The following is a 25,931-nucleotide window of genomic DNA, read 5'->3' as shown; positions in this document are numbered from 1 at the left end:
CAACTCATCCCGAACCATCTCAATTGGGTTGAGGTCGGGTGATTGTGGAGGCCAGGTCATCTGATGCAGCACTCCATCACTCTCTTTCTTGGTCAAATAGCCCTTATACAGCCTGGAGGTGTGTTGGGTCATTGTCCTGTTGAAAAACAAATGATAGTCCCACTAAGCGCAAAACAGATGGGATGGCGTGTTGTGGTAGCCATGCTGGTTAAGTGTGCCTTGAATTCTAAATAAATCACTGAGTGTCACCAGCAAAGCACCCCCACACCATCACACTTCCTCCTCCATGCTTCACGGTGGGAACCACATATGCAGACTTCATCCGTTCACCTACTATGCGTCTCACAAAGACACGGCAGTTGGAACCAACAATCTCAAATTTGGACTCATCAGAACAAAGGAAAGACTTCTAATGGTCTAATGTCCGTTGCTCGTGTTTCTTGGCCCAAGCAAGTCTCTTCTTCTTATTGGTATCCTTTAGTAGTGGTTTCTTTCCAGCAATTCAACCATGAAGGACTGATTCATGCAGACTCCTCTGAACAGTTGATGTTGAGATGTGTCTGTTACTTTAACTCCGAAGCATTTATTTGGGCTGCAATTTCTGAGGCTGGTAACTAATGAAATTATCCTCTACAGCAGAGGTAACTCTGGGTCTTCCTTTCCTGGGGTGGTCCTCATGAGAGCTAGTTTCATCACAGCCCATGATTTTTCCCCCGACTGCACTTGAAGAAACTGACTGATTGACTGACCTTTATGTCTTAAAGCAAAGAGAAACGAAAGTCCATTACTTATTTGAGCTGTTCTTGCCATAATATGGACTTGGTCATTTACCAAATAGGGCTATCTTCAGTATACCACCCCTACCTCATCACAACACAACTGATTGGCTCAAACGCATGGCACACCTGTTAATTGAAATGCATTCCAGGTGATTACCTCATGAAGCTGGTTGAGAGAATGCCAAGAGTGTGCAAAGCTCTCAAGGCAAAGGGTGGCTACTTTGAAGAATCTCAAATATATTTTGATTTGCTAAACACTTTTGGTTACTACATGATTCCATGTGTCTTATTTCATATTTTTGATGTCTTCACTATTATTCTACAATGTATAAAATAGTAAAAATAAAGGAAAACAATTGAGTAGATGTGTCCAAACTTTTGACTGGTACTGTATATATGCACCATTTAGCAGGCTATTTTATCCAAAGTGAATTACAGTCATGCGTGCATACATTTTACATGTGGTTGTTCAAGGGAATCGAACCCACTATCCCCTTCTCTCCATGTCTTCGTAATCAGTATTATCTAAAATAGCAAACTGCTCCTAGATCATCACTCATACTCTGAGAAGATGAATAGCCCCATGGTCTTACTGTATGAGGTTGACATCATCCAGAAAGAACTTGATGCGTAGGAATAGGTTAAACTGGATGTCTGGTTTCTTCTTCTTGGGTTCTTCCTTCCACCCCTCAGGAGCAACTTTGGACAGCTTGGCATCGGGATCAATGAAGAAGAACTCATTGTCTAGATAAAAAAGACACAGAGGGGGAGGGAGGGAGCAGGGAGATGGAGGGTTAGGGGAGATAGTAGTAGGCGGGAGGGCGCAGGGAGAGGGAGGGAGCAATGCAGCAGGGAGGGAGGAGAGAGGAAGAGGAGGAAGTAGAGGGAGGGAGCAATGCAGCAGGAAGGGAGGAGAGAGGAAGAGGAGGAAGTAGAGGGAGGGAGCAATGCAGCAGGGAGGGAGGAGAGAGGAAGAGGGGGGCAAGGAGGAGTGTGGAGAGCGAGAGAGAGCCATAATATAGGAATAAGTTAGCATGAGCTGGACACTTGCACAGACACACTGAAAATAACTAAGACACTTGCAGTCAGAAAGCAGGCAGGAAAATCAACAAGTGTCTGGATTTTGGTTTATACGGGACAGTAGGAGGGCAGAAGAGCACACGCCCAGCAGGAGCAGATTGGTCATATGATGGGCTGGCCCATTTTTTTGTTGAGTGGGCTGGTCGAAATTGATATGCACAAAATAGAAATTACTAAGGTTCTACTAATCTATAATGATACTTTGGCTGACCCCTCTACCAAGATGGGCAGGACCGGTTTTCTGATAGCGCAGCCTAAGATCACATAAACTCACATTCAAAGTCAAAAGCAGAATCAGCAAAGAGCGCTGCTCCGACTCATCAGTTAGACAGCCAAGATCATGAAAAATGGTAAGGTTGCCTATAAATGTAGAAAGAGCACATTCTATGTCGTCACCTCACTCAAAACATAGTTTTGTTGGGGGGGAGGGGCTCAAAAGCATGATTTGTTCGAACAGTAAAGTGCATTATCCTCCACGATTTGTTCAAACAGTAAAGTGCATTATCCTCCACGATTTGTTCAAACGGTAAAGTGCATTATCCTCCATGATTTGTTCAAACAGTAAAGTGCATTATCCTCCATGATTTGTTCAAACCGTAAAGTGCATTATCCTCCACGATTTGTTCAACCCGTAAAGTGCATTATCCCCCATGATTTGTGTAATGGAAGTGTCTTTCCAGCCCATGACTTCACCTGCTGCTGTAATGAGTGAGCCCCGCATGCGCTCCAGAGAAAAACGCGTTCTGATCATATAACATTTCAAAATGCAACTGCGGGAAAAGTTGCCGCCACATGCAGTGATGTGGGCTGGTTAAGATGGCATGGCCGAATTCTTGTCCCAGTCGGCCCCTGACACACACACACACAGGATGAACCCTCCACCCATACCATACCTGTGAGGCAGGCCAAGCCGAAGAGGTGGTGCTCCACCAGTCCAATGTGAGCCACCACCATGTCCAACACATCCTTACACACAGCCTTGATGTCACAGCTCAGCTCCAGCTTCTGGCCGGTCAGCAGGACCACCCCCACCTTCCTCTGGACCTCATCTAGCTTCCCACGCTTGTTCTGGGGGAGAGAGACGACACGGGACACGAGAGAGATCGAAAGGGGTAATTTAGGGTGAGATATGGGACAGGAGCGGGCCAGTGCATTGCCCTGTACCAGCAGAGGGCCAGTGCATTGCCCTGTACCAGCAGAGGGCCAGTACATTGCCCTGTACCAGCAGAGGGCCAGTACATTGCCCTGTACCAGCAGAGGGCCAGTACATTGCCCTGTACCAGCAGAGGGCCAGTGCATTGCCCTGTACCAGCAGAGGGCCAGTGCATTGCCCTGTACCAGCAGAGGGCCAGTGCATTGCCCTGTACCAGCAGAGGGCCAGTGCATTGCCCTGTACCAGCAGAGGGCCAGTGCATTGCCCTGTACCAGCAGAGGGCCAGTGCATTGCCCTGTACCAGCAGAGGGCCAGTGCATTGCCCTGTACCAGCAGAGGGCCAGTGCATTGCCCTGTACCAGCAGAGGGCCAGTGCATTGCCCTGTACCAGCAGAGGGCCAGTACATTGCCCTGTACCAGCAGAGGGCCAGTACATTGCCCTGTACCAGCAGAGGGCCAGTACATTGCCCTGTACCAGCAGAGGGCCAGTACATTGCCCTGTACCAGCAGAGGGCCAGTACATTGCACTGACCACCAGACCTGGGATCTCTCCTCTCCAGAGCAGGTTATTTATTTGTATTTTTATAGTTTGAGAGAGTTTGATTGAGCATGCCTGGAGGTTCTAGGTAGGCAGGGTTTCATTGGCCAGGCCAGCTCAATCAAGCAGAGAGAAATGATTCAAAATGAAAGCTTTCTGTTTGAACCCAGAGCTAGAGGAGAGGTTAGGATGTATTCCACTACACTGACATAACTCTCACTCACACAACCACCGGGCTAGAAATCAGTCTGCTCCACTAGTACCCCATCTGAAACACCTAGAGGAGTCTCACCATTATTGAAGAGGGAACCGTCAAGGCAACACATGGCTCGCTGGTCATCTTCACAAATTCAGGACCAAAGAAATTCTGCAATAGGAACGAGCGACAGAGTAAGAAGAGGTTACACACACAGACTGCACCATGTCGTGCTGTAAAAATGTTAGGCCTACTTGTTCTCCCCATCTAAAAATCACACAGGCAGTCATTTCACATAGAGACAGCTTTGGTTTTAGATCAAGTGTAGGCCTGAGATGTAGGTAGGCTACCTTAGGTTTGCTATGCGGTAGGTATGCGGTAGGCTACCTGAGGTTTGCTATGCGGTAGGCTACCTGAGGTTTGCTATGCGGTAGGTATGCGGTAGGCTACCTGAGGTTTGCTTATGCGGTAGGCTACCTGAGGTTTGCTTATGCGGTAGGCTACCTGAGGTTTGCTTATGCGGTAGGCTACCTGAGGTTTGCTTATGCGGTAGGCTACCTGAGGTTTGCTTATGCGGTAGGCTACCTGAGGTTTGCTTATGCGGTAGGCTACCTGAGGTTTGCTTATGCGGTAGGCTACCTGAGGTTTGCTTATGCGGTAGGCTACCTGAGGTTTGCTATGCGGTAGGCTACCTTAGGTTTGCTATGCGGTAGGCTACCTTATGTTTGCTATGCGGTAGGCTACCTTAGGTTTGCGGTGGTGTGGTAGCGTTGCATTGAGAGGGTCCCGGAGGTCCAGCATGGAGGTGCGTGCCAGGGGCTCATCCCCGGTGTAGAGGCTGGCTCGGGGGTCGTCCCCTGGGTATAGGGAGGCCCTGGACAGCCTGTTAGCCAGGTGAGCCTGGAGCCTCTGAACCTCTTCCTCACGTCTCTGGAGCATCAGACCCTCGTCGGCTGCACCCTCATGTCGCCTGGGGGAAAAACAGGTTGAAATGTACAACAAAACGGACACGATGGATTCCACACTATACATTGCAGACATTCATGTGTGTGCAGCCCCTTCATACAGCCTGCGTGGGGAGGACATGGAAATAAGATGCATAGAACTGCCATGATTACTTACTCTACATGACCTAGACACGCATATACAGCGAGTGTACAAAAACATTAAGAACACCTTCCTAATATTGAGTTGCTCTTCCGAATATCCTTGTTTCGTCAGGGCTTGGACTCTACAGGGGGCTTGGACTCTACAGGGGGCTTGGACTCTACGGGGGGCTTGGACTCTACGGGGGGCTTGGACTCTACAGGGGGGCTTGGACTCTACAGGGGGGCTTGGACTCTACAGGGGGGCTTGGACTCTACAGGGGGGCTTGGACTCTACAGGGGGGCTTGGACTCTACAGGGATGCTGGGTGGTGGACCGTTCTTGATACACACGGGAAACTGTTGAACGTGAAAAACCCAGCAGCGTTGCAGTTCTTGACACAAACCGGTGCGCCAGGCACCTACTAACATACCCCGTTCAAAAGGCACCTAAATCTTTGGTCTTGCCCATTGCCCCTCTGAATGGCACACACACACACAAGCCATGTTTCAATCGTCTCAGGGCTTAAAAACCCTTCTTAAACCGTCTCCTACCCTTCATCTACACTGATTAAAGTGGATTTAACAAGTGACTCAATAAAGGAATCAGAGCTTTCACCTGGTGCCGTCAATATCGATTAAGGCACCCTTCCGCAACCCTCTGATGCAGAGGGGTTGGGTTAAATGCAGAAGACACATTTGAACACATTTGAATGTATTTCAGTTGAACAACAGACCAGGTATCCCCTTCCCCTTTCACCTGGTCAGTCGGTCATGGAAAGAGTAGGTGTTCTTAATGTTTTGTTCACTCAGTGTATGTTCTACATTAGACATTTCTATCCAGACACTGTCAGTCAGCAACATGGTGACAAAGTTAAATGCCTGAGAAAGGTTGTGTATTGTCCTAATTATGCATTCATTGGATTTTTGACAAGCTATGTCAAGGAGATTTATTTTAGAGATGTGAAAAACCCGAAATTCAAGTCTTTCATGGATGTGATACCCGTGTGCTTAATGTCAAACTGAAGCTTAGACATAAATCTAAAAGCACAAGAACATTCAGACCTCTTCCCCTTTTCCACATCTTGTGACATAACAGCCTTACTCTAAAATTGATTAAATTGTTTTCCGCATCAATCGACACACAATACCCCATAATGACAAAGCGAAGAGGTTTTTAGAAATATTTGCAAAAATAAAATAACTAACTATAATTTATATATATATATATATATACAGAAATACCTTATTTACATAAGTATTCAGAATCTTTGCAATGAGACTCGGAATTGAGCACTAACTTCCAGTATCTCCTATCGTCTAATTAACATCACTTTACATGGCCCAGTATCTCCTATCATCTAATTAACATCACTTTACATGGCCCAGTATCTCTTATCATCTAATTAACATCACTTTACATGGTCCAGTATCTCTTATCATCTAATTAACATCACTTTACGTATCTCTTATCATCTAATTAACATCACTTTACATGGCCCAGTATCTCTTATCATCTAATTAACATCACTTTACATGGCCCAGTATCTCCTATTGTCTAATTAACATCACTTTACATGGTCCAGTATCTCTTATCATCTAATTAACATCACTTTACATGGCCCAGTATCTCCTATCATCTAATTAACATCACTTTACATGGCCCAGTATCTCCTATCCTCTAATTAACATCACTTTACATGGCCCAGTATCTCCTATCATCTAATTAACATCACTTTACATGGCCCAGTATCTCTTATCGTCTAATTAACATCACTTTACATGGCCCAGTATCTCCTATCATCTAATTAACATCACTTTACATGGCCCAGTATCTCTTATCGTCTAATTAACATCACTTTACATGGCCCAGTATCTCTTATCGTCTAATTAACATCACTTTACATGGTCCAGTATCTCTTATTGTCTAATTAACATCACTTTACATGGCCCAGTATCTCCTATCGTCTAATTAACATCACTTTACATGGCCCAGTATCTCTTATCGTCTAATTAACATCACTTTACATGGCCCAGTATCTCCTATCGTCTAATTAACATCACTTTACATGGCCCAGTATCTCTTATCGTCTAATTAACATCACTTTACATGGCCCAGTATCTCCTATCGTCTAATTAACATCACTTTACATGGCCCAGTATCTCCTATCCTCTAATTAACATCACTTTACATGGTCCAGTATCTCCTATCATCTAATTAACATCACTTTACATGGTCCAGTATCTCCTATCATCTAATTAACATCACTTTACATGGCCCAGTATCTCCTATTGTATAATTAACATCACTTTACATGGTCCAGTATCTCTTATCGTCTAATTAACATCACTTTGCCCAAAACATTAAAACAAAGGCATAAAAAAAACTAGTCATCACAACTGGTCTAAATTATAAGGGTGCACCCCTGTGTCGGTCCTCTTTGAACTATCAGCCTTCTGATGAACAGAATAACACAGTGTCTGTAACGGTAATCACATACCACTTACACTACAATGAAACATATCAACATGCAAGGCTCTTTATGAATGCTTGAAACAATCCAAACATGACAATTTAATTCACACAGTAACATGCATTTTGTCTATTCAAGTTGAATCAGTCTTCAACTCTCCTGGCTTCAGTGAGCCTATGACTTCTTTGGGAATGTCTCTTCATTGAGAATGCTACAGATCAGGTGTGTTTGACTACTGTGTTAACCCACAGATGGTCAGTCATTCAAACAGTGCCATGAATGGTGATTGAGTCATCACACTGTGCTCCCACGCTAGCCAGTCGCTAGTCACGAGGATCACCTTCTCTCATCATCATCACACTGTGCTCCCACGCTAGCCAGTCGCTAGTCACGAGGATCACCTTCTCTCATCATCATCACGCTGTGCTCCCACGCTAGCCAGTCGCTAGTCACGGGTATCACCTTCCCTCATCATCATCACACTGTGCTCCCACGCTAGCCAGTCGCTATTCACGAGTATCACCTTCTCTCATCATCACACTGTGCTCCCACGCTAGCCAGTCGCTAGTCACGGGTATCACCTTCCCTCATCATCAACACTCTGTGCTCCCACGCTAGCCAGTCGCTAGTCACGGGTATCACCTTCTCTCATCATCATCACACTGTGCTCCCACGCTAGCCAGTCGCTAGTCACGGGTATCACCTTCCCTCATCATCATCACTCTGTGCTCCCACGCTAGCCAGTCGCTAGTCACGGGTATCACCTTCCCTCATCATCATCACGCTGTGCTCCCACGCTAGCCAGTCGCTAGTCACGAGTATCACCTTCTCTCATCATCACACTGTGCTCCCACGCTAGCCAGTCGCTAGTCACGAGGATCACCTTCTCTCATCATCATCACGCTGTGCTCCCACGCTAGCCAGTCGCTAGTCACGAGGATCACCTTCCCTCATCATCATCACTCTGTGCTCCCACGCTAGCCAGTCGCTAGTCACGGGTATCACCTTCCCTCATCAACATCACTCTGTGCTCCCACGCTAGCCAGTCGCTAGTCACGGGGATCACCTTCTCTCATCATCATCACTCTGTGCTCCCACGCTAGCCAGTCGCTAGTCACGGGGATCACCTTCTCTCATCATCATCACTCTGTGCTCCCACGCTAGCCAGTCGCTAGTCACGGGGATCACCTTCTCTCATCATCATCACTCTGTGCTCCCACGCTAGCCAGTCGCTAGTCACGGGGATCACCTTCTTTCAGTATTCCACCACAAAAGGTTTAGTTAAAAGTTGTCCTAAAATCCCCCAAGCATCTAAAACGTGGAGAAAATAGATCTTGGTTCCAATCTGCCTGCGTCACATAAAACTGGATAGTTTAACATACTTCATTAAAAACGTTATGGACATTCGGTTACTGGTTTTAGAGACGATGGATAGAGATAAACACGTGAATACACACACACACAACCCGGAAAGTATTCCGAACCCTTGACTTTTTCCACATTTTGTTACGTTACAGCCTTATTCTGAAATTGATTAAATAAAAAAGAATCCTCAGCAATCTACACAATACCCAATAATGACAAAGCAAAAACCGTTTTTTAAATTTTTGCAAATGTATTACAAATTTAAAACCGAATCATATTTACATAAGTATTCAGACCCATTGTATTGAGACTCGACATTGAGCTCAGGTGGATCCTATTTCCATTGATCATCCTTGAGATGTTTCTACAACTTGGTTGGAGACCACCTGTGGTAAATTCAATTGATTGGACAGTATCTGGAAAGGCAGACACACCGTCAACAGTGGGCCCTTATATAGACAGGTATGTCAGAGCAAAAACCAAGCGATTAGGTCGAAGGAATGGTCCATAGCGCTCCGAGACAGGATTGTGTAGAGGCACAGATCTGGGGAAGGCTACCAAAAAATGTCTGCAGCATTGAAGGTCCCCAAGATCAGTGGCCTCCATCATTCTTAAATGGAAGAAGTTTGGAACCACCAAGACTCTTTCTAGAGCTGGCCGCCCGGCCGAAGTGAGCAATCGGGGGAGAAGGACCTTGGTTAGGGAGGTGACCAAGAACTCTACGGTCACTCTGATAGAGCTTCAGAGTTCCTCTGTGGAGACGGGAGAACCTTCCAGAAGGACAACTACCTCTGCAGCACTACACCAATTAGACCTTTATGGTCGAGTGGCCAGAAGGAAGCCACTCCTCAGTAAAAAAGGCACATGACAGCCTGCTTGGAGTTTGACCATGAGAAACATCAGGTTTCATCAGACCAAAGAACTCTTTGGCCTGAATGCCAAGGGTCACCTGGCAACATCCTTACGGTGAAGCATGGTGGTGGCAGCATCATGCTGTGGGGATGTTTTCAGCAGCAGGGACTGGGAGACTAGTCAGGACCGAGGGAAAGATGAATAGAGCAAAGTACAAAGAGATCCTTGATGAACACCTGCTCCAGAGCGCTCAGGACCTCAGACTGAGGCGAAGGTTCACCTTCCAACAGGTGAACCAGGTGAGCCCGGACTTGAACATCTCTGGAGAGACCTGAAAATAGCTGTGCAGCGACGCTCCCCATCCAACCTGACAGAGCTTGAGAGGATCTGCAGAGAAGAATGTGAGAAACTCCCCAAATATCAGGTGTGCCAAGCTTGTAGCGTCATACCAAAGAAGACTCGATGCTGTAATTGCTGCCAAAGGTGCTTCAACAAAGTACTGAGTAAAGGGTCTGAATAGTTACAGTACCAGTCAAAAGTTTGGACACACCTACTCATTCAAGGGTTTACATTTTACTATTTTCTACATTGTAGAATAATAGGGAAGACATCAAAACTATGAAATAACACATGGAATCATGTAATAAGCAAAAAACAGTGTTAAACATGTCAAAATATATTAGATACAGAAGATAGCCTTATTTGGTAAAAGACCAAGTCCATATTACTGCAAGAACAGCTCAAATAAGCAACTAGAAACGACAGTCCATCATTACTTTAAGTCAGTCAAGTACTTTGAAAGCTTCTTCAAGTAGCAAAAATCATCAAGCGCTCTGATGAAAGTGGCTCTCATGAGGACCGCCACAGGAAAGGAAGACCAGTTCTCTGCTGCAGAGGATGAGTTCATTAGAGTTAATTGCACCTCAGAATTTGCAGCCCAAATACATTTTTTCAGAGTTCAAGTAACAGACACATCTCAAAATCAACTGTTCAGAGGAGACCACGTGAATCAGGCATTCATAGTCGAATTGCTGTAAAGAAACTACTACTAAAATAAAATAAAGAGACTTGCTTGGGCCAAGAAACACGAGCAATGGACATTAGACCAGTAGTCCAAATTTGAGCTTTTTGAATCCAACCACTGTCTTTGTGAGACGCAAAGTAGGTGAATGGATGATCTCCGCATGTGTGGTTCCCACCGTGAAGCATGGAGGAGGAGGTGTGATGGTACTTTGCTGGTGAAACTGTCAGTGATTTAGTTAGAATTCAAGGCATGGCTACCACAGCATTCTGCAGCAATACGCCATCCCATCTGGTTTGCGCTTAGGGAGACTATAATTTGTTTTTCAACAGGACAATGACCCAACACACCTTCAGGCTGTTTAAGGGCTATTTGACCAAGAAGGAGAGTGATGAGTGCTGGCCTCCACAATCGCCCGACCTCAACCCAATTGAGATGGTTTGGGATGAGTTGGACCGCAGAGTGAAAGAAAAGCAGACAATAAATGCTCAGCATATGTGGGAACTCCTTCAAAGCTGTTGGAAAAGCATTCCTCATGAAGCTGGTTGAGAAAATGCCAAGAGTGTACAGAACTGTCATCAAGGCAAAGGGTGGCTACTTTGAAGAATCTAAAATCTATTTTGATTTGTTCAATAGTTTTTTGGTTACTATGAGTCCATATGTGTGATTTTATAGTTTTGATGTCTTTACTATTATTCTACAATGTAGAAAATAGTAAAAGTAAAGAAAATCCCTTGAATGAGTAGGTGTGTCTAAACTTTAGACTGGCACTATGTAAAATGTGATTTCAGGTTTTTCTTTCGAATACATTTGAAAAAATGTATTTTTTGTTGCTTTGTCATTATGGGGTGTGTAGAATGATGAGGGAAAACTATTTCATCCATTTTAATGTGGAAAAAGTCCAGGGGTCTGAATACTTTCCAAATGCACTGCATCATTAAAATCTAAAGCGCCAGAACAGCTGTTTGGGTGAGTGTGTGTCGTTCCACTCTGTGGCCCTGTGCCCAAACTGTCTGCCTACACACAGGATCAATTATGAAATCCTACTGGCACTGATTAACCTACCACACCCCACCACACTACAGCCAGCTTGCAGCCGACAGTGTAAATCACACTGATATCACACACACAGCCAGTAGCAGAGCCCAATGGAACCCTATTCCCAAAATAGTGCACTACTTTTGACCAGAGCCCTATGATGCCCTATTCCCTATATAGTGCACTACTTTTGACCAGAGCCCTATGATGCCCTATTCCCTATATAGTGCACTACTTTTGACAAGAGCCCTATGATGCCCTATTCCCTATATAGTGCACTACTTTTGACAAGAGCCCTATGATGCCCTATTCCCTATATAGTGCACTACTTTAGGCCAAAGTTCTGTTGTTCTGCCCCTGAACAAGGCAGTTGCCGTAGGCCGTCATTGTAAATAAGAGTTTGTTCTTAACTGACTTGCCTAGTTAAATAAAGGTAAAAAATAAAAAGACTAGACCATAGAGCCAGGTTATACATGAATTTAACCAGCAGGGGGTGCAGGAGGGCCATAGATAAAACATCATACAGCTAATGGGTAAGACTGCTTCAGGAAGTTAAAAAAACATGACCCTTTAGGAAGCACACCTTACCCTGGAACAAGTGTGAATAATTGAAAAACGAGATGAATTACCTTCTATGATATACATTTCCAGATTTATATTTAACCTTTATCCTGATACATAACTCCTCTTGGACTGACTGGCGTGTTTCCAAACCTTGACTATGACACACCTCTCTGTTTTCCCAGTCTTGTGCAACGTGAGCGATGTGAGAATAGCTTCACCCTGAGATACATACATTTAGTTGAACATTAACAGGTGTCTATCCTGGGCCACGGTATATACACTACATGACCAAAAGTATGTAGACACCTGCTCGTCAAACATCTCATTCCAAAATCATGGGCATTAATATGGAGTTGGTCCCTCCTTTGCTGCTATAACAGCCTCCACTCTTCCGGGAAGGCTTTCCACTAGATGTTGGAACATTGCTGCGGGGACTTGCTTCCTTTCAGCCACAAGAGCATTAGTGAGGTCGGCACTGATGTTGGGTGATTAGGCCTGGCACGCAGTCAGCTGTCCAATTCACCCCAAAGGAGTTTGATGGGGTTGAGGTCAGGGCTCTGTGCAGGCCAGTCAAGTTCTTCCACACCGATCGACAAACCATTTCTGTATGGACCTAGCTTTGTGCACAGCGCATTGTCACACTGAAAACAGGAAAGAGCCTTCCCCAAAACAGTTGCGACAAAGTTGCAAGCACAGAATTGTCTACAATGTCATTGTATGCTACATCATTAAGATGTTCCTTCACTGAAACTAAGGGGCCTGGACCGAATCACAAAAAACAGCCAAACACCTTTATTCCTCCTCCACCAAACTTTACAGTTGGCACTATGCATTGGAGCAGGTAGCGTTCTGCTGGCATCAACCGAACCCTGATTCCTCCATCAGACTGCCAGATGGTGATGCGTGATTCATCACTCCAGCCAACGCTTGAAATTGCGCATGGTGATCTTAGGCTTGTGTGCAGCTGCTCGGCCATGGAAACCCATATCATGAAGCTCCCGACAAACAGTTCTTGTGCTGACGTTGCTTCCAGAGGCAGTTTGGAATACAGTAGTGAGTGTTGCAACCGAGGACAGACGGCGGTCACGTTCTGTGAGCTTGTGTGGCCTACCACTTCACGGCTGAGCCGTTGTTGCTCCTGGATGTTTCTACTTCCCAATAACAGCACTTCTAGTTGACCAGAAATTTGATGAACTGACTTGTTGGAAAGGTGGCATCCTATGACGGTGCCATGTTGAATGTCACTGAGCTCTTCAGTAAGGCCATTCTACTGCCAGTGTTTTGTCTATGGAGGTTGCATGGCTGTGTGCTCGATTTTATACGCCTGTCAGCAACAGGTGGGGCTGAAATAGACATATCCACTAATTTGAAGGGGTGTCCATATACTGTTGGATATATAATCTAAATGCTATAGAGCAGGGTGTGCACACACACAAACACACGTTTCTATAGCAGGACTCAGACATTTGACTGGACACTAGGAATGTGAGATGGGAGCGAGCGCACTCAGGTGAAGGGTTGTTTTCATTAAGGCACACCATAGCACAACTTTTGTAAAAAAAAATTACATTGTGTAATGAAAAACAAAAAAGGAGCCTTTGCTATTGGACAAGTTCAGATGGTACCTCGCTGTTTCGGACTGTATTCTTCCATTGCGTATCCTAATGAACAAAGTTCAGGTGAATCTTCTTCTGGGAACGGACATGCCTGTATCTCAGGTGTAATTCTTAACAGGGATGTACCTGTGTCTGTGTGCGTTGTGGCTGGTGAGAGACATGCCATGATGGTCTGAGAGAGCCAACTGGGAGCTGTAACGTCTCACTTCCTCTGGTTTCTTAACTGAAACAGAAGAAATCAAATATAGCAAGTTACATCACATGATCAATAGCACGCGCTAACGGGCAGCACGCGCTAACGGGCAGCACGCGCTAACGGGCAGCAGGCTCCGAGGGGCAGCACGCGCTAACGGGCAGCACGCGCTAACGGGCAGCACGCGCTAACGGGCAGCACGCGCTAACGGGCAGCACGCGCTAACGGGCAGCAGGCTCCGAGGGGCAGCAGGCTCCGAGGGGCAGCAGGCTCCGAGGGGCAGCAGGCTCAGAGGGGCAGCAGGCTCAGAGGGGCAGCAGGCTCAGAGGGGAGTTGGTCGAGTAGTGACGGTGAAAGTGGAACAGACCAGATCAGAAGTATCAAACATTCATAGAACTAAGCAACGGTTAACAGCAGCAGTGTCTGAGGTTGCTGGGAGTGCAGTTAAGCTGTTTAGAATTTCCTTTCCAAGATGAGGGGGACGTGAAGTGGACAGCAGTGGTGTAAAGTACAGAAGCAAAAATACTTTAAAGTACTTATGTCATTTTATGTGGGTATCTGTATTTTAATGTATATTTTTGACAACTTTTACTTCACTACATTCCTAAAGAAAATTATGTACTTTTTACACCATACATTTTCTCTCACACCCAAAAGTACTTCTTACATTTTAAATGCTTAGCAGGACAGAAAACGGTCCAATTCACACACTTATCAAGAGAACATCTCTGGTCATCTCTACTGTCTCTGATCTGGAGGACTCACTAAACAGAGAACATCCCTGGTCGTCCCTACTGTCTCTGATCTGGAGGACTCACTAAACAGAGAACATCCCTGGTCATCTCTACTGTCTCTGATCTGGAGGACTCACTAAACAGAGAACATCCCTGGTCATCCCTACTGCCTCTGATCTGGAGGACTCACTAAACAGAGAACATCCCTGGTCATCCCTACTGTCTCTGATCTGGAGGACTCACTAAACAGAGAACATCCCTGGTCATCCCTACTGTCTCTGATCTGGAGGACTCACTAAACAGAGAACATCTCTGGTCATCTCTACTGTCTCTGATCTGGAGGACTCACTAAACAGAGAACATCCCTGGTCATCACTACTGTCTCTGATCTGGAGGACTCACTAAACAGAGAACATCCCTGGTCATCCCTACTGTCTCTGATCTGGAGGACTACTAAACAGAGAACATCCCTGGTCATCCCTACTGTCTCTGATCTGGAGGACTCACTAAACAGAGAACATCCCTGGTCATCCCTACTGTCTCTGATCTGGTGGACTCACTAAACAGAGAACATCCCTGGTCATCCCTACTGCCTCTGAACTGGAGGACTCACTAAACAGAGAACATCCCTGGTCATCCCTACTGTCTCTGATCTGGAGGACTCACTAAACAGAGAACATCCCTGGTCATCACTACTGTCTCTGATCTGGAGGACTCACTAAACAGAGAACATCCCTGGTCATCCCTACTGCCTCTGATCTGGCAACTCTCTAAACACAAATGCTTAGTTTGTGAATTATGTTGGAGTGTGCCCTTGGCTATCTGTAAATTTAAAAAACACGAACAATTGTACCATCTGGTTTCCTTAATATAAGGGATGTGAAATCATTTACTTTTTATTTTACATTTTTGCAATTACATTTCATTTTGATACTTAAGCCTATTTAAAACCAAATACTTTTAGACTTTTACTGAAGTAGTATTTTACTGGGCTATTTTCACTTGAGTCATTTCCTATTAAAAAGGTATCTTTACTTTCACTCAAGTATGACAATTGTGTACTTTTTCCACCACTGGTGAATAGTCAGCTCTGGCTTCAAGACACATGACTCATAACGAATCTACATTCAACGACACATTTTCCTCTTTCGCTGTGGAATTTGAAACACCTTGCGTGTAACTAACATGCAGTTTTTGGTATTTTAAAGTTTAAAAAGGCTTGAATGATATGCTACCTTGTCTGTAGTCGGTGTCGGAGGATGCTACAGAGGGGCTCTCACTGGACGAGCTGTAGTCACTGTGGTACCTCCGATGGGAGTGGAGAGGATCTGAAAGATAGACACATTAAAAATCTGAGTTATTATATTGGATCTCTATGCTCTGAAAGTCAGACATTTACTCAGACAGTAGAGAAGCTGCTGTGTATAAAACACGAGGAACAACTGCTCTTTCCATGACAGACTGATGACCAGGTGAAAGCTATGATCCCTTATTGATGTCACTTTTTAAATTCACTTCAATCAGTGTAAACGAAGAGAAGGATTAAAGAAGGATTTTTAAGCCTTGAGACAATTGAGACATGGATTGTGTTTGTGTGCCATTCAGGGGGTGAATGGGCAAGACAAAATATTTAAATGGGGCAAGCCGAAAGTGCCTCTGAACGGGGTATGGTCGTAGGTGCCAGGCGCACCAGTTTGAGTGTGTCAAGACCTGCAAAGCTGCCGAGTCTTTCATGCTCAACAGTTCCCAGTGTATCAAGAATGGTCCACCACCCAAAGGACATCCAGCCAATTTGACACAAATGTGGGAAGCACTGGAGTCAATTTGCTTCCCGATAGAACGTTTGAGAACTTGTAGAGTCCATGCCCTGACGAATTAAGGCTGTGTTGAGGGCAAAAATAGGGTGCAACTCAATATTAGGGAGGTGTTCCTAATGTTTTGTACAAGCAGTGAATTTTCATGAGAGAACAGTCACAGCTCCAACACATCCGTAGACGCAGCATCACTGTGAGTTATGGCTATAAAGTCATGCAAAGGAGGTTTTTCATTTTGACACAGAAAAACTAGTTTGAGCCAAGATGCCATATATTATGTCCCAACCAAATACATTGGAATAAATTCATTTGACTGATTAGCAGCAAAGACGCTTTAACTCAGGGGAAACGGAGTCCACGCGTGGTAGTGAGACTGAGGCGGTGTCACAAATGCCACCCTATTCCCTATATGGGCTCTGGTCTAAAGTAGTGCACTATATAGGGACTAGGGTTCCATAGGCCTCTGCACTAAATAGGAAACCATAGGGCTCTGGTCTAAAGTAGTGCACTATATAGGGACTAGGGTTCCATAGGGCTCTGCACTAAATAGGGAACCATAGGGCTCTGGTCTAAAGTAGTGCACTATATAGGGACTAGGGTCCCATAGGGCTCTGGTCTAAAGTAGTGCACTATATAGGGACTAGGGTTCCATAGAGCTCTGGTCTAAAGTAGTGCACTATATAGGGAATAGGGTTCCATAGGGCTCTGGTATAAAGTAGTGCTCTATATAGGGAATAGGGTTCCATAGGGCTCTGGTCTAAAGTAGTGCACTATATAGGGAATAGGGTTCTATAGGGCTCTGGTCTAAAGTAGTGCTCTATATAGGGAATAGGGTTCCATAGGGTTCTGGTCTAAAGTAGTGCTCTATATAGGGAATAGGGTTCCATAGGGCTCTGGTCTAAAGTAGTGCACTATATAGGGAATAGGGTTCTATAGGGCTCTGGTCTAAAGTAGTGCTCTATATAGGGAATAGGGTTCCATAGGGCTCTGGTCTAAAGTAGTGCACTATATAGGGAATAGGGTTCCATAGGGCTCTGGTCTAAAGTAGTGCACTATATAGGGAATAGGGTTCCATAGGGCTCTGGTCTAAAGTAGTGCTCTATATAGGGAATAGGGTACCATCTGGGACACAGCATGAGAACTCAGAGCAGCAGTTCCTTTCCAACTGCTGGGGGAATTTGATTCTCTAAAATCGTTTGTGAACAAACACATTAAACCAGTTGGAGACAACAGTAAGAAAAAACAAATAACTCATACCAGGAAAGTAAACAAATGTGGAAATATGTCATGAAAAGTCCCTCTAATCAGATAGAGAATATCATAAATAATAGGTGAAGGCAGCTAGCTTGACACTGCAAAGTGTTGTGAATATTCCTCTAGTCTTAACAGCCTCGGGCAGGGAAAGAGGGAGGGCTGTGTGAGAGGAGCGCTGACTAGATGGAATAGAGGCAGGGAAAGAGGCAGGGCTGTGTGAGAGGAGCGCTGACTAGATGGAATAGCGGCAGGGCTGGCTTTGTGACAGGCGAACTGACAAAATGGATTAAAGGCAGGCGGGGCTGTGTGACAGGATAGCTGACTAGATGGATTAGAGGCAGGGTTGACTGACTAGATGGATTAGAGGCAGGGTTGACTGACTAGATGGATTAGAGGCAGGGTTGGCTGGCTGTGTGAGAGGAGATCTGACGAGATGGATTAGAGGCAGGGTTGGCTGGCTGTGTGAGAGGAGATCTGACGAGATGGATTAGAGGCAGGGTTGGCTGGCTGTGTGAGAGGAGATCTGACTAGATGGATTAGAGGCAGGGATGACTGGCTGTGTGAGAGGAGATCTGACTAGATGGAATAGAGGCAGGGATGACTGACTAGATGGATTAGAGGCAGGGTTGGCTGGCTGTGTGAGAGGAGATCTGACTAGATGGATTAGAGGCAGGGATAACTGGCTGTGTGAGAGGAGATCTGACTAGATGGATTAGAGGCAGGGATGACTGACTAGATGGATTAGAGGCAGGGACGACTGGCTGTGTGAGAGGAGATCTGACTAGATGGATTAGAGGCAGGGATAACTGGCTGTGTGAGAGGAGATCTGACTAGATGGATTAGAGGCAGGGATGACTGACTAGATGGATTAGAGGCAGGGATGACTGGCTGTGTGAGAGGAGATCTGACTAGATGGATTAGAGGCAGGGATGACTGACTAGATGGATTAGAGGCAGGGTTGACTGGCTGTGTGAGAGGACATCTGACTAAACTCCATGGGTGAGTCAGAACTCTTCAAATGAGACAATGCTAAAATATCAATCCATTGGTGAGTCAGTGCCAATATTTTCCATTTGTGCCGAAATCAAAATGAAAGAAAAGTGATCTTGCAAATTCATCAGGCTTACGGGTGTAAGAGGTTTTGTTGAAGTGCTGTCTTTAACGTTAATACCATCTTTGGTGCACTTATCAATGCACAACCACAAGTTTAAAACGCATTCTGTCATTCCAAAATGCGGACTGCGATATATTTGAACATTACTATTTTATAAACACAAATAAACATTTGATTAATAAAATATGTAACCTCTTGAGTGGTACACTACGAAGCAGGTTCAATGAGTTAGCCATCTAACTTTGATAAAGAACCAGAAATCACCATTCGCTTTCTTAATCAATCAGAAAAACAAACTTCGATGTGTTTTTGGCTGAGTCAATTAGACCACGCACAGTTCAAGCTTATCCTTTAAAAAATATATATTTAAAAAAATCTGAATATTTAGGTAAGTTATAGCGAGCTACGTCATTGAAGCTGCTTTGTAGTATACCTCTACTGTGGTAAAACCCATGACGTCAGTCCAACATACCTTCAAGTGTTTACAAAACCAGAAAGTCCTGCTCACTCCATGCTACTGCACATACTTTAAAAACAACATTCTTCAGAGATTTCTCATGTAGGCGTGGGGTTAAAAAAAAAGACTTCTCAGTACAGTAGGTTTCTGGCCTATTTGGTGTCTTACGTAAACAATGAGCAGAGAAGAATGGTAAGACACTTAAAGCAACGGGGATATCGATGCTGAGTGAGTAGGCCACGATTGACCGGTTCACCTATCGACAAAAAAATAGTTCCTCAGATCCTTCCACTGCGACTCCAGATCTCAGAGAATAAAGCGGATTCACACTGACCCTGACTAACGTCTGTCCCATTGGGAATAAAGATGATTAAGAAAGTAAAAGTAGTAAATAAATCTGACATCAGCTGTGAAGACCTTACTAAAAGCTACAAGGAGGGGTGGTAATGTTTTTTTAGTAGGCCTACAGCCAATCAAATGATTCAAGGGACAACTTTCATGGACACAATAAGCCAAATATATTTTCATCACGTGTGCGTACATACATTTCCGACAGAAAAGGTATGTCAAATGGAGATTCTGTCATTCTGCCCATCAGCAGCAGCTCTGAGGAAATAGCCTAGTGAGTGAAGACCAACACACCTGACCAGGTTAACACACGTCTACAACAGTACCAACCCACGTCCACAACAGTACCAACCCACCTGACCCGGTTAACACACCTGACCCGGTTAACACACCTGACCCGGTTAACACACGTCTACAACAGTACCAACCCACGTCTACAACAGAACCAACCCACGTCTACAACAGAACCAACCCACCAACCCACGTCCACAACAGTACCAACCCACGTCTACAACAGAACCAACCCACCAACCCACGTCCACAACAGTACCAACCCACGTCCACAACAGTACCAACCCACGTCCACAACAGTACCAACCCACGTCCACAACAGTACCAACCCACCAACACACCTGACCCGGTTAACACAAGTCTACAACAGTACCAACCCACGTCTACAACAGTACCAACCCACCAACCCACGTCCACAACCGTACCAACCCACGTCCACAACCGTACCAACCCACGTCCACAACCGTACCAACCCACGTCCACAACCGTACCAACCCACGTCCACAACCGAACCAACCCACGTCCACAACCGAACCAACCCACGTCCACAACCGAACCAACCCACGTCCACAACAGAACCAACCCACGTCCACAACAGAACCAACCCACGTCCACAATAGTACCAACCCACGTCTACAACAGTACCAACCCACGTCTACAACAGAACCAACCCACCAACCCACGTCCACAACCGAACCAACCCACGTCCACAACAGAACCAACCCGTCCACAACAGAACCAACCCGTCCACAACAGAACCAACCCACGTCCACAACAGAACCAACCCACGTCTACAACAGAACCAACCCACCAACCCACGTCTACAACAGAACCAACCCACCAACACACGTCTACAACAGAACCAACCCACCAACACACGTCCACAACCGAACCAACCCACGTCCACAACCGAACCAACCCACGTCCACAACCGAACCAACCCACGTCCACAACAGAACCAACCCACGTCCACAACAGAACCAACCCACCAACCCACGTCTACAACAGAACCAACCCACCAACACACGTCTACAACACTACCAACCCACGTCTACAACACTACCAACCCACGTCTACAACAGAACCAACCCACGTCAACAACAGTACCAACCCACGTCAACAACAGTACCAACCCACGTCAACAACAGAACCAACCCACGTCTACAACAGAACCAACCCACGTCTACAACAGAACCAACCCACGTCTACAGCAGAACCAACCCACGTCTACAGCAGAACCAACCCACGTCTACAGCAGAACCAACCCACGTCTACAGCAGAACCAACCCACGTCTACAGCAGAACCAACCCACGTCTACAGCAGAACCAACCCACGTCTACAACAGAACCAACCCACGTCTACAGCAGAACCAACCCACGTCTACAGCAGAACCAACCCACGTCTACAGCAGAACCAACCCACGTCTACAGCAGAACCAACCCACGTCTACAGCAGAACCAACCCACGTCTACAGCAGAACCAACCCACGTCTACAGCAGAACCAACCCACGTCTACAGCAGAACCAACCCACGTCTACAGCAGTACCAACACGTCTACAACAGTACCAACACGTCTACAACAGTACCAACCCACGTCCACAACAGTACCAACCCACGTCCACAACAGTACCAACCCACGTCCACAACAGAACCAACCCACGTCCACAACAGAACCAACCCACGTCCACAACAGAACCAACCCACCAACCCACGTCTACAACAGAACCAACCCACCAACACAACACTACCAACCCACGTCTACAACAGAACCAACCCACGTCAACAACAGTACCAACCCACGTCAACAACAGTACCAACCCACGTCAACAACAGTACCAACCCACGTCTACAACAGAACCAACCCACGTCTACAACAGAACCAACCCACGTCTACAACAGAACCAACCCACGTCTACAACAGAACCAACCCACGTCTACAACAGAACCAACCCACGTCTACAACAGAACCAACCCACGTCCACAACAGTACCAACCCACCAAAACACCTGACCCGGTTAACACACGTCTACAACAGTACCAACCCACGTCCACAACAGTACCAACCCACGTCCACAACAGTACCAACCCACGTCCACAACAGAACCAACCCACGTCCACAACAGAACCAACCCACGTCCACAACAGGACCAACCCACGTCCACAACAGGACCAACCCACGTCCACAACAGGACCAACCCACGTCCACAACAGGACCAACCCACGTCCACAACAGGACCAACCCACGTCCACAACAGTACCAACCCACGTCTACAACAGAACCAACCCACCAACCCACGTCCACAACAGTAACAACCCACGTCCACAACCGTACCAACCCACGTCCACAACCGTACCAACCCACGTCCACAACCGTACCAACCCACGTCCACAACCGTACCAACCCACGTCCACAACCGTACCAACCCACGTCCACAACCGTACCAACCCACGTCCACAACCGTACCAACCCACGTCCACAACCGTACCAACCCACGTCCACAACCGTACCAACCCGTCCACAACCGTACCAACCCACGTCCACAACCGTACCAACCCACGTCCACAACCGTACCAACCCACGTCCACAACCGTACCAACCCACGTCCACAACCGAACCAACCCACGTCCACAACCGAACCAACCCACGTCCACAACAGAACCAACCCACGTCTACAACAGAACCAACCCACCAACCCACGTCCACAACAGTAACAACCCACGTCCACAACCGTACCAACCCACGTCCACAACCGTACCAACCCACGTCCACAACCGTACCAACCCACGTCCACAACCGTACCAACCCACGTCCACAACCGTACCAACCCACGTCCACAACCGTACCAACCCACGTCCACAACCGTACCAACCCACGTCCACAACCGTACCAACCCACGTCCACAACCGAACCAACCCACGTCCACAACAGAACCAACCCACGTCCACAACAGAACCAACCCACGTCCACAACAGAACCAACCCACGTCCACAACAGAACCAACCCACGTCCACAACAGAACCAACCCACGTCCACAATAGTACCAACCCACGTCTACAACAGTACCAACCCACCAACCCACGTCTACAACAGAACCAACCCACCAACCCACGTCCACAACCGAACCAACCCACGTCCACAACAGAACCAACCCACGTCCACAACAGAACCAACCCACGTCCACAACAGAACCAACCCACGTCCACAACAGAACCAACCCACGTCTACAACAGAACCAACCCACCAACCCACGTCTACAACAGAACCAACCCACCAACCCACGTCCACAACCGAACCAACCCACGTCCACAACAGAACCAACCCACGTCCACAACAGAACCAACCCACGTCCACAACCGAACCAACCCACGTCCACAACAGAACCAACCCACGTCCACAACAGAACCAACCCACGTCCACAACAGAACCAACCCACGTCTACAACAGAACCAACCCACCAACCCACGTCTACAACAGAACCAACCCACCAACCCACGTCCACAACCGAACCAACCCACGTCCACAACAGAACCAACCCACGTCCACAACAGAACCAACCCACGTCCACAACAGAACCAACCCACGTCTACAACAGAACCAACCCACCAACCCACGTCTACAACAGAACCAACCCACCAACCCACGTCAACAACAGTACCAACCCACGTCAACAACAGTACCAACCCACGTCAACAACAGTACCAACCCACGTCAACAACAGTACCAACCCACGTCAACAACAGTACCAACCCACGTCCACAGCAGAACCAACCCACGTCCACAGCAGAACCAACCCACGTCCACAGCAGAACCAACCCACGTCCACAGCAGAACCAACCCACGTCCACAGCAGAACCAACCCACGTCCACAGCAGAACCAACCCACGTCTACAGCAGAACCAACCCACGTCTACAGCAGAACCAACCCACGTCTACAGCAGAACCAACCCACGTCTACAGCAGAACCAACCCACGTCTACAACAGTACCAACACGTCTACAACAGTACCAACACACGTCTACAACAGTACCAACACACGTCTACAACAGTACCAACACACGTCTACAACAGTACCAACACGTCTACAACAGTACCAACACGTCTACAACAGTACCAACACACGTCTACAACAGTACCAACACACGTCTACAACAGTACCAACACACGTCTACAACAGTACCAACACACGTCTACAACAGTACCAACACACGTCTACAACAGTACCAACACACGTCTACAACAGTACCAACACACGTCTACAACAGTACCAACACACGTCTACAACAGTACCGACCCGGTTAACCCACGTCTACAACAGTAGCAACACGTCTGACCCCATCCTGTGTAACATGACTTTATTTCCGGTCCTCCTTCCCGGCCCCGTTGTTCCACCAACCCTGATAAGGTTCAGTGCCGTGACCACCCTCTCTCTCTTAACGGGACCATTAGTAGTGACCGTCACGTCGATGAAGAGATGTTGAATCATAACAGGTGTAACGCAGGTTGTGAAGGTGCCGTCCGTCTAACTACACCGGTGTACATGTTTTAGTTATTTTACAACCCATTCACTAGGACCTCTGAGAGCTGGGGGGAGCTGGTCATTGGAAACGCTTTGCCATACATACATGTTCAGCTGACTTTCCTTAGTCTAAACTAGAGCAAAACGTGCATTTACTTGATCTCAGCTATCTGCCTTGATACGTCTGTGGGATAACACAGCCCCGCCCCGGGGTAACACAGCCCCGCCCCGGGGTAACATAGCTCAGCGGTATCTAACTATAAAGAGAGGGTGTGGACAGGGGGATGGCCTCCTGATAATGATTTTCGAATGGGAGCTCTATTACATTTAACCAACCATTAACCTTTAATTTAATTCAGACAAAAAAAAATGTCACTAAATCAATCTGTTTTCACCATTAGACTAACAGCTCTGCTGAGAGAGAGCGAGAGGAGCAGACCAGCAGTAAAGGTGACATGATTCTTCACGCAGTCAGAGTAGCCAGAAACACTCCCAGAGGACAAGACACACATCTGTATTCTACACCAGTGCTTCCTGCTGCCTCCTCTCACAGTCTGCTGTCAACAAATCAAAACAGAGCCACCGACTCTTCTCTGGGACAGAAACGGTAACGTGGTAAGGCCATCCAGCCCTGTACTGCCTTAGCCATCGTCACACAGGCTGTGGGAGGGTGGCAGTCAAGGCCAAGACAGAGGATAAAGAGCCGAGGAGGGCCAGGCTCAAACACACAGACACACCCACAGCTAATCTGGAATGAACATCTCAGCACATTCCCCACGCCAACACACTCCGCAGAGGGAAGGAGAACAGGGCAGAGTGGGAAAGAGAGACAGTGTGTGTGTGTGTGTGTGTGTGTGTGTGTGTGTGTGTATTTATTTGGGAAGATGAATAGTTTACTTTGAAGATTTAATCCTCCCAGTGAATCATTTGATAATTGATTCATTAATGTTTTGTCTTTCTATTTTATAACTGTTTGGATTTTCTGCTTCCAAGGCAATAATCACCAACACACACTAGTGGAGAGAGAAGGAAAGGCCTCACTATGTTTATCTGAGTCACACTAGTGGAGAGAGAAAGCCCCACTATGTTTATCTAAGACACACTAGAGAAGAAAGAAGGAAAGGCCCCACTATGTTTATCTGAGTCACACTAGGGGAGAGAGAAAGCCCCACTATGTTTATCTAAGACACACTAGTGGAGAGAGAAGGAAAAGCCCCACTATGTTTATCTAAGTCACACTAGTGGAGAGAGAAGGAAAGGCCCCACTATGTTTATCTAAGTCACACTAGTGGAGAGAGAAGGAAAGGCCTCACTATGTTTATCTGAGTCACACTAGTGGAGAGAGAAAGCCCCACTATGTTTATCTGAGTCACACTAGTGGAGAGAGAAATCCCCACTGTTTATCTAAGTCACACTAGTGGAGAGAGAAATCCCCACTATGTTTATCT

At 46.5% G+C, this 25,931-nt stretch overlaps 1 protein-coding gene across 4 annotated transcripts in view; it reads right to left on the bottom strand.

Moving 5' to 3' along the window:
- ptpn13 (protein tyrosine phosphatase non-receptor type 13) overlaps positions 1-25,931 on the bottom strand; it is a 179,564-nt gene that overhangs the window by 55,006 nt on the left and 98,627 nt on the right. For all 4 annotated transcript variants that reach the window (XM_065007620.1, XM_065007623.1, XM_065007621.1 and 1 more), the window contains exons 8-13: positions 15,923-16,015; positions 13,887-13,983; positions 4,491-4,716; positions 3,843-3,917; positions 2,753-2,927; positions 1,373-1,523 (exon numbers count right to left, since the gene is read on the bottom strand). In XM_065007620.1, coding sequence (XP_064863692.1) covers positions 1,373-1,523; positions 2,753-2,927; positions 3,843-3,917; positions 4,491-4,716; positions 13,887-13,983; positions 15,923-16,015 — 817 coding nt within the window. The remainder of the gene's footprint in view (positions 1-1,372; positions 1,524-2,752; positions 2,928-3,842; positions 3,918-4,490; positions 4,717-13,886; positions 13,984-15,922; positions 16,016-25,931) is intronic.

Source organism: Oncorhynchus nerka, linkage group LG22 (genome assembly GCF_034236695.1).
Source record: "Oncorhynchus nerka isolate Pitt River linkage group LG22, Oner_Uvic_2.0, whole genome shotgun sequence".
NCBI classification, from domain to species: domain Eukaryota; kingdom Metazoa; phylum Chordata; class Actinopteri; order Salmoniformes; family Salmonidae; genus Oncorhynchus; species Oncorhynchus nerka.
The sequence above is the reverse complement of the archived record's forward strand: the minus strand, read 5'-3'. Positions and strand labels throughout refer to the sequence as shown.